Source organism: Heptranchias perlo, chromosome 1 (assembly GCF_035084215.1).
Source record: "Heptranchias perlo isolate sHepPer1 chromosome 1, sHepPer1.hap1, whole genome shotgun sequence".
Classification (NCBI taxonomy): Eukaryota; Metazoa; Chordata; class Chondrichthyes; order Hexanchiformes; family Hexanchidae; genus Heptranchias; species Heptranchias perlo.
The window spans coordinates 141,696,868-141,711,300 of NC_090325.1; the positions used below are offsets into that span (position 1 = coordinate 141,696,868).

Below are 14,433 nucleotides of genomic sequence, written 5' to 3' on the forward strand. Positions count from 1 at the left end.
TCCTTCGCCACCTCCTTCCCTCCCCTTCGCCACCCTTCTTCCCTCCCCTTCGCCACCTCCTTCCTCCCCCTTCGCCACCTCCCCTTCGCCACCTTCTTCCCTCCCCTTCGCCACCTTCTTCCTCCCCTTCGCCACCTTCTTCCCCTCCCCCTTCGCCACCTTCTTCCCTCCCCCTTCGCCACCTTCTTCCCTCCCCTTCGCCACCTTCTTCCCTCCCCTTCGCCACCTTCTTCCCTCCCCTTCTGCCACCTTCTTCCCTCCCCTTCGCCACCTTCTTCCCTCCCTTGCCCCTTCTTCCTCCCCCTTCGCCACCTTCTTCCCTCTCCCCCTTCGCCACCTTCTTCCCCTTCCTCCCTTCGCCACCTCTCTTCCCTCCCCTTCGCCACCTTCTTCCCTCCCCCTTCGCCACCTTCTTCCTCCCCCTTCGCCACCTTCCTTCCTCCCCCTTCGCACCTTCTTCCCTCCCCTTCGCCACCTTCTTCCCTCCCCCTTCGCCACCTTCTTCCCCTCCCCTTCGCCACCTCCTTCCCTCCCCTTCGCCACCTCTTCCTCCCTTCGCCCTCCTCCCTTCCTCCCCTTCGCCACCTCCCCTTCGCCACTCCCCTCCCCTTTCGCCACCTCTACTCCCCTTTGCCACCTTCTTCCCTCCCCTTCGCCACCTTCTTCCCTCCCCTTCGCCACCTTCTTCCCTCCCCCTTCGCCACCTTTCTTCCTCCCCTTCGCCACCTCTTCTCCTCCCTTCGCCTCCTTCGCACCTCTCCCTCCCTTCGCCACCTTCTTCCTCCTTCGCCCCTTCCTCCCTCCCTTCGCCACCTTCTTCCCTCCCCCTTCGCCACCTTCTTCCCTCCCTTCGCCACCTTCCCTCTTCGCCACCTTCTTCCCTCCTCCCCTTCGCCACCCTTCGCCACCTTCTTCCCTCCCTTCGCCACCTTCTTCCCTCCCCTTTGCCACCTTCTTCCCTCCCCTTCGCCACCTTCTTCCCTCCCCTTCGCCACCTTCTTCCCTCCCCTTCGCCACCTTCTTCCCTCCCCCTTCGCCATCCTTCCCTCCCCTTCGCCCCTCTCCTCCCCCTTCGCCACCTTCTTCCCTCCCCCTTCGCCACCTTCTTCCCTCCCCCTTCGCCCACCTTCTCCCTTCGCACCTTCTTCCTCCCCTTCGCACCTCTTCCCTCCCCCTTCGCCACCTTCTTCCCTCCCCTTCGCCACCTTCTTCCTCCCCTTCGCCACCTTCCCTCCCCTTCGCACCTCCTCCCTTCGCCACCTTCTTCCCTCCCCTTCGCCACCTTCTCCCCTCCCCCTTCGCCACCTTCTTCCCTCCCCTTCGCCACCTTCTTCCCTCCCTTCGCCACCTTCCTTCCCTCCCCCTTCGCCACCTTCTTCCTCCCCTTCGCCACCTTCTTCCTCCTCCCCTTCGCCACCTTCTTCCCTCCCCTTCGCCACCTTCTTCCCTCCCCCTTCGCCACCTTCTTCCCTCCCCCTTCGCCACCTTCTTCCCTCCCCTTCGCCACCTTCTTCCTCCCCTTCTCCTCGCCTCTTCTCCCTCCCCTTCGCCACCTTCTTCCCCCTTCGCCACCTCCTTCTCCCCTCGCCACTCTTCCCTCCCCTTCGCCACCTTCTTCCCTTCCCCTCCCCCCCTTCGCACACCTTCCCCTCCACTTCTCCTCCCTTCCACCCTCTCCCTCTCGCCACCTTCTTCCCTCGCCCCACTCCCACCTTCTCCTCCACTTCCCCCCTTCATCCCTCCCCTTCGCCACCTTCTTCCCTCCCCCCCCTTCGCCACCTTCTTCCCCCCCTCCTTCGCCACCTTCTCCTTCGCCCCTTCTCCTCCCCCCTTCGCCACCTTCTCTCCTCCCCCCCTCGCCACCTTCCCTCCCTTCGCACCTCCTCCCCCCCTTCGCCACCTCCTTCCTCACCCCTTCGCCACTTCCGCCACCTCCTTCCCTCCCCCACTTCGCCACCTTCCTTCCCTCCCCCCTCTCCTCTCTCGGCCTGGTACAATAAGCAGTTACCATTACCACATAAACCATCAATTAGGAGGTTCCGAGTTCAGGTGGACTACATGGGAACATAGGAATTGCTAGATACAAAAAGACCACAGTCTATCTAGTTCACCTTCTACCATCCTGGTAGTCGCATGTTACAATGATAATCGAGCTGTTGATGAATTATAGTAATCAATCTCTATCGATTAGTCCACAACAGGTGAGGAAAACTAGTGGTGGAGAGCTTTGGCAACCATCGGTCCAAAGTCACCTGTCCCTCCCATGCATGCTGTACTATGAGATTGGGATTGTGTTATTTCACTAGGTGAAAGCTTAAGCTGTCTCCTCCAAAAAGCTGCCAATTTTAAAAAAAAAGTCAAAACTGGGATTGATAAATTTTTGTTAGGTGAGGATATTAAGAGATATGGAATCAAGGCAGGTAAATGGAGTTGAGATACAGATCAGCTATTATCTAATTGAATGGCGGAGCAGGCTTGAGGGGCTGAATGGGCTACTCGTGTTCCTTCCTTCGCCGCCCGCCCCCCCCCTCCCTCCCTCGTTTCGGCCCGGTGCCTGCCCCCTCCCTCGGCCCCCCTGCGCCGGCCCCTTCCCTCCTTTGTACTTCTGCTCCGGTCCTACTGGAAAGGATCAATAGGACTTTAAACCAGTAAAGTGGGGTGCGGGGGGGGGTCCTCAGGTGGAAAAGGTAGTATAAGTAATAAATCTAAAACAAACGAAAAGGAAGAGAGTAGAGTCATAGTCAGAAATTATGTTTTAAGCACTACAGGTAAAGGGAAAACTAAAACATGTAAAATAATTAAATTAGGTTAGAGAAATAAGATATGTGTGAGAAAAGCAACATCAGATCAGAAGGACAGGTTAGGGTGTGTGGCCCAAATAAGCATTCTTTATACAAATGCACAGTATAAGGAAGAAATTGAATGAATTGCAGACACAAATTCAACTTGGAGGGTACGAAATGGTAGCCATTACTGAGACTTGGCTGCAAGACGGTCAGGACTGGGAACTGAATGTACCAGGTTATCAGGTCTGTGGGAAGGATCGGGAAACTGGTAGTGGAGAGGAGCATCTTTAGTGATTAGGATGAAATTACTTCAATGATAAGAGAGGACATAGCAAGAGGTAAGCAGGCAGTGGAGACTTTATGGGAAGAATTAAGAAATAGAACAGGATTTAAGACTGTAGTGGGAGTTGTGTATCGGCCCCCTGGTAGCAGCTGTGAAGTAGCAGAATGTATAAATGCAGAGATTAGACAAGCATGTCGCAAAGGTAAAGTGGTTTTAATGGGGGATTTTAACTTTCATATTGATTGGGATAAGCGGACAAGCTCATGTCAGAAAGGTAGCGCATTTCTTGTGTTCAGAACAGCTTTCTGCAACAATATGTCCTGGAACCAACAAAAGGGGGCAGGCCATATTAGATTTAATAAGTAATGAGCCACATTTAATAGCCTAATGGTACGTGAACATTTATCTAATAGCGATCATAATACGATTGAGGTTAACGTTGTGTTTGAAACCCATATCAGCTACTAAGATTCTAAATTTAGATAAGGCCGACTTCAACGGGATGAGCTAGAGACTGTCCACAGTAAACTGGGGAAATCTGTTAATGGGTAAAACGACAGAAGATCAATGGGAGGTGTTCAAAAAATAATTTAACGTGACACACAACCAGTTTACATCCATAAGGGGCAAGGGCTCTACTTGCTGAAAAAAACCAGCCATGGAGGACAAAAGAAGTAAGGGACAACATAAAACTAAAAGAAAAAGCATGCAAAAATTAGTGCAGATCCTGCTGACTGGGAGAGATACAAAGAACAGCGAAGGGTGACAAAACAGAGCTACAAAAAGGGAGTATGAAAAGAAACTTGCAAGGGATATCAAAATCAACACACAATTTTTACAATTATATTAGGAAAAAGAGGGTGGTCAAAAGCAATGTGGGCCCTTTAAAAACTGATAATGATGCTAATGTAAATGAAAATAAGGAAATGGCAGATACGTTAAATAATTACTTTGTGTCAGCATTTACAGTAGAGGAGGAGGATAGCATACTGGACCCCCAAGGAAACTAATTTTGAATAAGGGACGGGGATGCACCATAATTAACGTAAGCAAATTAACAGTAATGAAGAAAATAATGGGACTCATGAGTGACATCCCCACGAGATATTAATAGATTAAGTGAATGGGCAAAACTGTGGCAAATGGATTTAATGTAAGCAAGTGTGAGGTCGTCCACTTTGGACCTAAAAAGGATAGATCAGAGTACTTTCTATATGGTGAAAAGCTCAAAATAGCGGCGGTCCAAAGAAACTTAGGGTCTATGGACATAGATCATTAAAATGTCATGAACAAATACAGAAAATAATCAAAAAGGCTAATGGAATGCTGGCCTTTATATCTGGAGGACTAGAATACAAGGAGGTGGAAGTTATGCTATAGCTATACAAAGCCCTGGTTAAACCACACCTGGAGTACTGTGTTCAGTTCTGGGCATCGCACCTTAGAACAGATATATTGGCTTTGGAGGGAGTGCAGCATAGATTTACTAGAATGATACCTGGACTCCACGGGTTAAATTATGAGGAGAGACGACATAAGCTAGGGTTGTATTCCCTAGAATGTAGAAGATTAAGCGGTGATTTGATTGAAGTTTTCAAGATATTAAAGGGAACTGATAGGGTAGATAGAGAGAAACTATTTCTGCTGGTTGGGGAGTCCAGGATTAGGGGACATAGCCTAAAAATTAGAGCCAGGACTTTCAGGAGTGAAGTTAGGAAGCACTTCCACACGCAAAGGGTGATAAAAGTTTGGAATTCTCTTCTGCAAATGACAGTTGATGCTAGCTCAGTTGTTAATTTGAAATCTGAGATTGATATATTTTTGTTAACCAAAGGTATTAAGGGATATAGGGCTAAGGCGGGTATATGGAGTTAGGTCATAGATCAGCCCTGATCTCATTGTATGGCGAGACAGGCTCCTGTTCCTATGTACCTCCCTCTTTCTCTCACCCCTCCCCGAAGAGTGTAACTCGTGCCGTGATATAGTAGTATAGGCACTCGCAGTCCTCAATAGGTATCCATGGTAACAATTCTTCATCTGTGAGCCTCGATGTTCAGTGCTGGCAAGCTGTTTGTTTGTAGGAGATTTCAGAATTGGGCTCAACTGTGTTTTCACTGATCTTCACATGCATTAACATTCGATTGGGGGTTATTGGAAAGAGATTAAGAGCAGGGTTTTTTCCCCCCCTCCTCTCCTGAGTGTAGAACTTCTGTTGCTACTTTTATAATGCCCCTGCTGTTGCATGCCCTCACTGTTGGCTGAATCAGATCAGCTAATCCAGAAAATAATCAATAAGGCTAATTGAATGCTGGCCTTTATATCTAGAGGACGAGATTACAAGGGGGCAGAAGTTATGCTGCAGCTATACAAAACCCTGGTTAGATCGCACCTGGAGTACTGTGAGCAGTTCTGGGCACCGCACCTTCGGAAGGACATATTGGCCTTGGAGGGAGTGCAGCGTACGTTTACGAGAATGATACCTGGACTTCAAGGGTTAAGTTACGAGGAGAGATTACACAAATTGGGGTTGTATTCTCTGGAGTTTAGAAGGTTAGGGGGTGATCTGATCGAAGTTTATAAGATATTAAGGGGAACAGATAGGGTGGATAGAGAGAAACCATTTCTGCTGGTTGGGGATTCTAGGAGTCGGGGGCACAGTCTAAAAATTAGAGCCAGACCTTTCAGGAGTGAGATTGGAAAACATTTCTACACACAAAGGATGGTAGAAGTTTGGAACTCTCTTCCGCAAATGGCAATTGATACTAGCTCAATTGCTAAATTTAAATCTGAGATAGATTGCTTTTTGGCAACCAAATGTATTAAGGGATATGGGCCAAAGGTAGGTATATGGAGCTAGATCACAGATCAGCCATGATCTTATCAAATGGCGGAGCAGGCACGAGGGGCTGAATGGCCTACTGCTGTTCCTATGTTCCTATAATTCAGCACAGGCCAGAGATCTAACCTGGGAGTTCCTTGGTCTCTGTGGTTCAGTATTATAGCAGACAGTTCATATATCTACTTGAACCATTGTGGGAGTTCTGAGACTAAATCATCTGATTTTTTTCCCCTCTTGAGGGGAGGTTTGATCATTGCTTCCATACCAACTTAAAGATGTATTTTTTCCTTCCCAGATGGCCCCAGACCGAACCAGAAAGAGATTCTCTCCTTGCGGGCTTTCTTGCTGTTGTTTGTCAAACAGTTGATAATGAAGGTGAGAATCTTAAATTTAGAAATATAATAACGTAACCATATCCTTGCCATTAATAGTATGGTGCTACATGCAAACTTATTTGCTCTATAGTTATCCTTGCAAGCTATATTTTTTTTTGTTGAGCCTAGGTTGTTTCTGCTTTGAATCCCCAGAAATGAATTGGGATATTTTGCTTGTAATATCATACCACAGTATTCTTCACCTTGGTGGTAAATGGAGAAATATATTTTGACAAAGTAGAACAACAATTGTTAATATTTGAGTGATCAAAAGAGTTCAGGAGAAACGTAAAAATAAGAACAGACTAGCCAAGAATGAGATACCATGGATAAAAAGAGGTGAGGATAAGATTAAATTGATGAAAAAGCCATATGCAAAGTACATAAACAATAAAGGCGAGGATGACAAAAGAAAATATGATGCTAAGGAAAGAGGTTAAAAAGACAATTAGGAAGGCAAAGAGAAACTATGAAATAAAAATATCAAAGAATATAAAAAACAAATAGTATAGCTTTCTATCGGCTCATAAGTAACAAAAGGAGAATTAAGATAGGGATCGGCTCACTAAGGGATGAGCAAGATAAACTGGTTTTGGTTGGATTGGGAGAGTGTATATATTGTGATACACAAGGTATTACAGTTGTGTGGGACAGGCTGGATGGGCCACAGGGTTTTTCCCTGTCGTCATTGTTTGCATGTTCGTAGGTCCACTAAGGGATAAGCAAGATAAACTTACAGGAGATGATACTGAATAGATAGTTTGTCTCAGATTTCATTGAAGAGGCTAACAAAGAGGACATAATAACAGTAGAAGAAGTCAAGAGGGATATTGCAAATGTTTAAGATAGCAAGAAAGGAGATACTAGACAAACTTGCCAAATTTGAGGACAAAACCCTGGGTCCAAATTAATTGTTTTTTATTCGTTCATGGGATGTGGGTGTCGCTGGCAAGTCCAGCATTTATTGCCATTCCCTAATTGCCCTTGAGAAGGTGGTGGTGAGCCGCCTTCTTGAACCGCTGCAGTCCGTGTGGTGAAGATTCTCCCACAGTGCTGCTAGGTAGGGAGTTCCAGGATTTTGACCCAGCGACGATGAAGGAACGGCGATATGTTTCCAAGTTGGGATGATGTGTGACTTGGAGTTGAAGGTGTAGGTGGTGTTGTTCCCATGCGCCTGCTGCCCTTGTCCTTCTAGGTGGTAGAGGTCTTGGGTTTGGGAGGTGCTGTCGAAGAAGCCTTGGCGAGTTGCTGCAGTGCATCCTGTAGATGGTACACACTGCAGCCACAGTGCGCCGGTGGTGAAGGGAGTAAATGTTTAGGGTGGTGGATGGGGTGCCAATCAAGTGGGCTGCTTTGTCCTGGATGGTGTCGAGCTTCTTGAGTGTTTTTGGAGCTGCACTCATCCAGGCAAGTGGAGAGTATTCCATCACACTCCTGACGTGTGCCTTGTAGATGGTGGTAAGCTTTGGGGAGTCAGGAGGTGAGTCACTTGCCACAGAATACCCAGCCTCTGACCTGCTCTTGTAGCCACAGTATTTATGTGGCTGGTCCAATTAAGTTTCTGGTCTTTGGTGACTCCCAGGATGTTGATGGTGTGGAATTCAGTGATGGTAATGCCGTTGAATGTCAAGGGGAGGTTGTTAGACTCTCATGTTGGAGATGGTCATTGCCTGGCACTTGTCTGGCGCGAATGTTACTTGCCATTTATCAGCCCAAGCCTGGATGTTGTCCAGGTCTTGCTGCATGCGAGCGCGGACTGCTTCATTATCTGAGGAGTTGCGAATGGAACTGAACACTGTGCAGTCATCAGCAAACATCCCCATTTCTGACCTTATGATGGAGGGAAGGTCATTGATGAAGCAGTTGAAGATGGTTGGGCCTAGGACACTGCCCTGAGGAACTCCTGCAGCAATGTCCTGGGGCTGAGATGATTGGCCTCCAACAACCACTACCATCTTCCTTTGTGCTAGGTATGACTCCACTGGAGAGTTTTCCCCCTGATTCCCATTGACTTCAATTTTGCTAGGTCTCCTTGGTGCCACACTTGGTCAAATGCTGCCTTGATGTCAAATTGCACCCACGGATACTCAAAGAAACTAGGGAGGAGATAGCAGAGGCACTGGTATCCTTATATAAAAACTCAACACAATAAGTAATAGTGCCAGAGGACTGGCGGACCGTAAATGTTATTCCTATCTTCAAAAAGGGAGATGGAACTAATTCAGGAACTATAGACTAGTTAGCTTAATGTCACTGGCAGGAAAGATACTATCATATTTGGAATAACATGAGTTAATAAATTACAGCCAACACTGATTTGTTAAAGGCAAATCGTGTCTGACAAACTTGATTTGAGTTTTTCGATGAAATAACAGAGGGTTGATGAAAGTAGTGCAGTGGATGTTGTGTATGTGGACTTTCAAAAGTCCTGGATGTTGGTCAGCTGAAAGCTGGTAAGGTGCATAGCATGGAGAAACTACAGGAGGGGAAACAGTTCAAGTCCTCAACTCTTCTCTCAATCGCTGGGCCCGAGTAAATGTTTGGGCTTTGGTTGCATTAAGACTTGCATTGAAAAGGTGCATGTGTCATGGCTATTCTGTTGGTTTGTTAGCCTGTATTTTCTCAATCTCCAAAATACTCAAGAATCTTGCAGAACTGAAATCGTCATCATAGCAAAAAACTTTCAGCTGCTACTGTTTCCTTGTGCAACTTTTTCCAATGTTCGTTGATCTACAAAAGCAGCTTTTTAGTAATTCACCACTGAATTAAAGAAGCTGATTTGAGTCAAGAGTGTCTATGTATGTATATAATCTGTATATTTATTTCATAAAATAAAAATATGTACAGGTGTCTTAAAGACTAATATCTTGGATTTAGAATGACAGTTATAACTATAGATTTACTTTCATATTTTGATCTTATCTGAACCTCTTTGATGTGTTGCAGCCTTGTAACTCACTCTTTCATGTATTGTCTTTTAGATTCCTTTGTATATCGTCATGACATTTGTCTTCACACTTAGTCATGATATCTTCACAGCTCTTATTCAAAATAATTTGTTTGCCAAACAGGTGCTGGGTGGTTTGTAAATGAAACTGACTTAACACTAAATGATGTGGAGATGCCGGTGATGGACTGGGGTTGACAATTGTAAACAATTTTACAACACCAAGTTATAGTCCAGCAATTTTATTTTAAATTCACAAGCTTTCGGAGATTTTCTCCTTCCTCAGGTAAATGTTTACCTGAGGAAGGAGAAAATCTCCGAAAGCTTGTGAATTTAAAATAAAATTGCTGGACTATAACTTGGTGTTGTAAAATTGTTTACAATTAACACTAAATGATAAGTGCTTTAGAATAATTGATTATCACTGCATACGAATCAAACCATTGTTGTACTCAAAAAAAAATACACACATACCTTTGACACATTTGACAAATATTCAGCAATTTAGCAGCTGAAATGTGATTGAATTTGTTTCTGATGCAGTTAATATTTTATGAAATATCAATTTTTACCTTTTTAGGATCATGGCATTAAGGAAGATGAACTGCAGAGTATTCTTAACTATCTTCTCACCATGCATGAGGTAAAATAACACCATGCACTTTGAAGTGCTTCACTTAGTGTGTTGCTGTACAATTACAATTTCTAACTAATAATTTGTTTCTAATCTACAAAAAAAATCTTGGAGGGCATTTGCTAGCCAGAAGAATCTTCAAAATATAAAAGTACATAAAATGACTGCTTCTTTATTCTGAGTCAGATTAAGATAGAACTAGAGACATATTATGAGACTTACTGGTTGTTCATTTTTAAAATTATTTATATAGAGAAATATGAATGGAAATCCTGGCTTCACTGCTCTCATCACAGTCATTGTGGTATCTCCAGATTGTTTCCTTTATTGTTTGGATTGAAAATGATCATACTATTAATAACACTTGTGTACTATCATGGCAAGTAGTGAAAATAGATATTATCACTGGTAAGACTGACCATTATTAAGCACAACATTTTGTTCATAAGCAACCCAATCGCTTTATTTGACATATCTCCATGCTAATCATTTCTTTTAGTGAGATGTGTTGAATCTCCATGTTAGCCATGATATAGTGTCTTCATATATCTGAAATGTTGAAAGAATTTTGTTGTAACATATTGCATTTTATTTGTTTTTAATGAAAAAGTCTTAAATAATCTGAAGTCAAGTCAATAAAAAGGAAATCTATAATTTGAGTATATTACATGGGTTAAAAATAAAACCTATTTTCAAATCACTAGATACCTTGATGTGGAAGAGTTTGTACAGATTTATTTTTTAAAAAAGCAGTTGAGGTGTTGCCACAAGATGGCAGTATAGCTAGAATTTTAAGTAAGGAAGATGAGAAAGTGACTGATTAAAGGAGCTATTTAATTTTTTAAAAGCCTGCAGGCTTCAGTTTGAAAATAAAAAGTGTAGAATTGTTTCTTTAGACAATCTACTTTGTGGCCTGTAAACAATAACTGGTAAATGTCAATTTAAAAAGTATTGTGCTCTCATATTTCTAAGTGATTAAGGCTACAGAAATATTACAAAATCCTGGTAAATGAAATGACAGTACAATACCAGCTCATATTCTGCTCATCTGAACAGCTGGTGAATGTGTTAATTTTAATTAACTGTGAAGATTGAGTATTGCTATTCTTCACATCAATTCATAACTGCAATCTTCATTCATGCTAGTGTAGAGAATCAATTCCATCCATATAGTTCTATAACTTTTGCAAGGTTCAAGATTCATTATTTGTAGTGATGAACTGTAAATCTTCACAAAGCTCACTATGTAAAACATTAATGGTTGATTAATAAGAGCCATTTCTAGACACTTGGGAACGTTATACCCCAGCTTGCTCCCTTATTTGTACAATCATACATTGTGTGGAGGGTTTTTAAAAAGTGTAGCAGTCTTCCATTGTTAGTCCATTAGATTAGAACATTTGCCTACTGTCTTGAACAATTCAAGAGGGTGTGGATTGGAGGAAGGCAGTGTCGTAGCAGCATGTGTCACTAGGTACAAAACAGTAGCTTACATGAGCTTGAATGAGAGAGCCAGCATGGATTTGTGAAAGGTTAGTCGTGCCTGACAAACCTGACTGAATTTTTTGAAGAGGTGTCTAAAATAGTGGACAGGGGAATGTCAATGGATGTTATTTATATGGACTTCCAGAAGGCATTTGATAAGGTCCCACATAAGAGACTGTTAGCTGAGATAGAAGCCCATGGAATCGAGGGAAAAGTACGGAATTGGTTAGGAAGTTGGCTGAGCGAAAGGCGACAGAGTAGGGATAATGGGTAGGTACTCACATTGGCAGGATGTGACTAGTGGAATCCCGCAGGGATCTGTCTTGGGGCCTCAATTATTCACTATTTATTAACGACTTAGATGAAGGCATAGAAAGTCTCATATCTAAGTTTGCCGATGACACAAAGATTGGTGGCATTGTAAGCAGTGTAGATGAAAACATAAAATTACAAAGGGATATTGATAGATTAGGTGAATGGGCAAAACTGTGGCAAATGGAATTCAATGTAGACAAAATGTGAGGTCATCCACTTTGGATCAAAAAAGGATAGAACAGGGTACTTTCTAAATGGTAAAAAGTTAAACAGTGGATGTCCAAAGGGACTTAGGGGTTCAGGTACATGGATCATTGAAGTGTCATGAACATGAGGAGAAAATAATCAAGAAGGCTATGGAATGCTGGCCTCTATATCTAGAGGACTGGAGTACAAGGAGGCAGAAGTTATGCTGCAGCTATACGAAACCCTGGTTAGACCGAACCTGGAGTACTGTGAGCAGTTCTGGGCACCGCAGTTTCGGAAGGACATATTGGCCTTGGAGGGAGTGCAGCGTAGGTTTACTAGAATGATACCCTGACTTCAAGGGTTAAGTTACGAGGAGAGATTACACAAATTGGGGTTGTATTCTCTGGAGTTTCGAAGATTAGGGGGTGATCTGATCAAAGTTTATAAGATATTAAGGGGAACAGATAGGGTGGATAAAGAGAAACTATTTCCGCTGGTTGGGGATTCTAGGAGTAGGGGGCACAGTCTAAAAATTAGAGCCAGACCTTTCAGGAGCGAGATTAGAAAATATTTCTACACATAAAGGGTGGTAGAAGTTTGGAACTCTCTTCCACAAACGGCAATTGATACTAGCTCAATTGCTAAATTTAAATCTGAGATAGATAGCTTTTTGGCAACCAAAGTTTATAAGGAATATGGGCCAAAGGCAGGTATATGGAGTTAGATCACAGATCAGCCATGATCTTATCAAATGGCGGAGCAGGCATGAGGGGCTGAATGGCCTACTCCTGTTCCTATGAATGTTAGTTTATGATTCTAGATTTTTTTTAAAGAAGTTAAATAACACTTTTAATGCTCCACTCTTGTCAGAATTTGAAGAAAGTTAAACACTAGCTGTTTAGTACTGAGCTGATTTTATAATGGTGAATTTAAGTTATTTCAGAATATGAATAATCGAAGTCATGTTTGCTTCAGGAGGTCATCTCATCTAAAAAATCAGATTTGTTGTTTCCTAAATTGTCAAGTTTCCTGAAATTATTTTGATACATTATATTAAAATAACTTATTAACATGTGATTAAGAATATTTTAAATAATTTTACCTAATATTTACAAGGAATTTTCCTTTTTGGTAGGATTTGGACAGCTAACTTTTATAAATGGGTTTAAATTTGTAGCTTCATGAACTCATGTTTTTCAGTTTATTTTACTAACAAACTGTGATCAATTTTTTGGATACCCTACCTAGAAAAAAGGAATTGTTACAAGTCACAGAGGGAAAAATAATTTTGCCTATGCACACATTTACGATATAAAATATAAGACTTGAATTGATTTTAAATTCCATGTGGTTAAATTTAGCTTGTAAATACAAGATTATTTTCTAAAATATGGCTTTTAAGTTTTCTTTTACAGAGGAGGACACTTCTGGCTAAACTATTTCATTATGAATTTCTGTCATAGTTCTGGTAATCTATTTAAAGATTTGTCTTTTTGTTTCAGGATGACAATCTAATGGATGTTCTGCAGCTGCTTGTAGCTCTGATGTCTGAGCACCCAGGCTCTATGATTCCTGCTTTTGACCAGAGGAATGGAATGCGGTAAAAGATTAGACATGATCTGATATGTTGTCAAGTAAATTAAAGATGCTGGAATGTTACAGCTTATTGAAATTAGTAGTTTAAAATTTACTTCAAGTATATAATTGTACAAAATGGAGTACCGTTACATAACTGTAATAGGCGTCTTATCAGATAGTTTTACCCTTTGCTCTCAAACCTTTTGAGGTAGCTGTGGAGTTGAGCTCAAAGTTCTAAAATACCTGATGTACTTTTTGGGAAGTTTACTTCTTTTTGGCACCCATTGTCCATTTTGAATGTGGAAAAACTTTCGAAAAATTGGTTTTTTAAGTTCCAACTGCTGTGTTTTTTTAAAAAGCTGATCAAATGCCAAAAATGTTAAGGTATGACCAGGTCAATCAATCTTCGACACTTAAAAACTTATCAAAATGGTAGGGGGTGATGTTAGATGAATGGGCTCATTGCTGCCCCCTGGATCTCGTTCACGCCCAAATGAGATAAAGGGGGAAAAAATTGGATAGAGGCCGTTTTTGGGTGTAGGTAGCGTGATGTGCTATTACCCTGTGCCCAATGGCCCCTGCGCAGGCAGGACGCAAGTTTTGACCCACCCCAGGACTTACCTGCAATCAGCGTTCCTTTCCAAGCCTTGTACGTGGAATCAGTGCAATTTGCACATTCCACCACCAGAGGGAGCTCATTCTCTTAAAGGGTGGATTTTTCTTCGGACTTTCTTAAAAGTACCTGTTATATGCTGAAAATAACAGTCTACTGTCTACACAGAGTCTGAACGGAGATTAGACATCGCACATGTAAAACACAGATGCAGGTGCCATCCCTATGATTACACACTGATGAGTTATGTTCAAACATTGAATAAAGGTTGCACACTACTAAATCCCACATCCTCCAATCTGCACGCCAGACCTCACCAATCTGCTGATCTGAGTTGGTACCAGGCCTGCGAGAGTGCATGCACCAAAGTTCTCTGCTGATGCAAGCGGT

The 14,433-nt window shown here is 42.9% G+C and overlaps 1 protein-coding gene across 1 annotated transcript in view; it reads left to right on the forward strand.

Annotated features, from left to right (window-relative positions):
- The window catches only part of lrba (LPS-responsive vesicle trafficking, beach and anchor containing), a 753,934-nt gene that overhangs the window by 122,918 nt on the left and 616,583 nt on the right, over positions 1-14,433 (forward strand). The window contains exons 14-16 of the mRNA XM_067992149.1: positions 6,204-6,283; positions 9,810-9,872; positions 13,355-13,452. Coding sequence (XP_067848250.1) covers positions 6,204-6,283; positions 9,810-9,872; positions 13,355-13,452 — 241 coding nt within the window. The remainder of the gene's footprint in view (positions 1-6,203; positions 6,284-9,809; positions 9,873-13,354; positions 13,453-14,433) is intronic.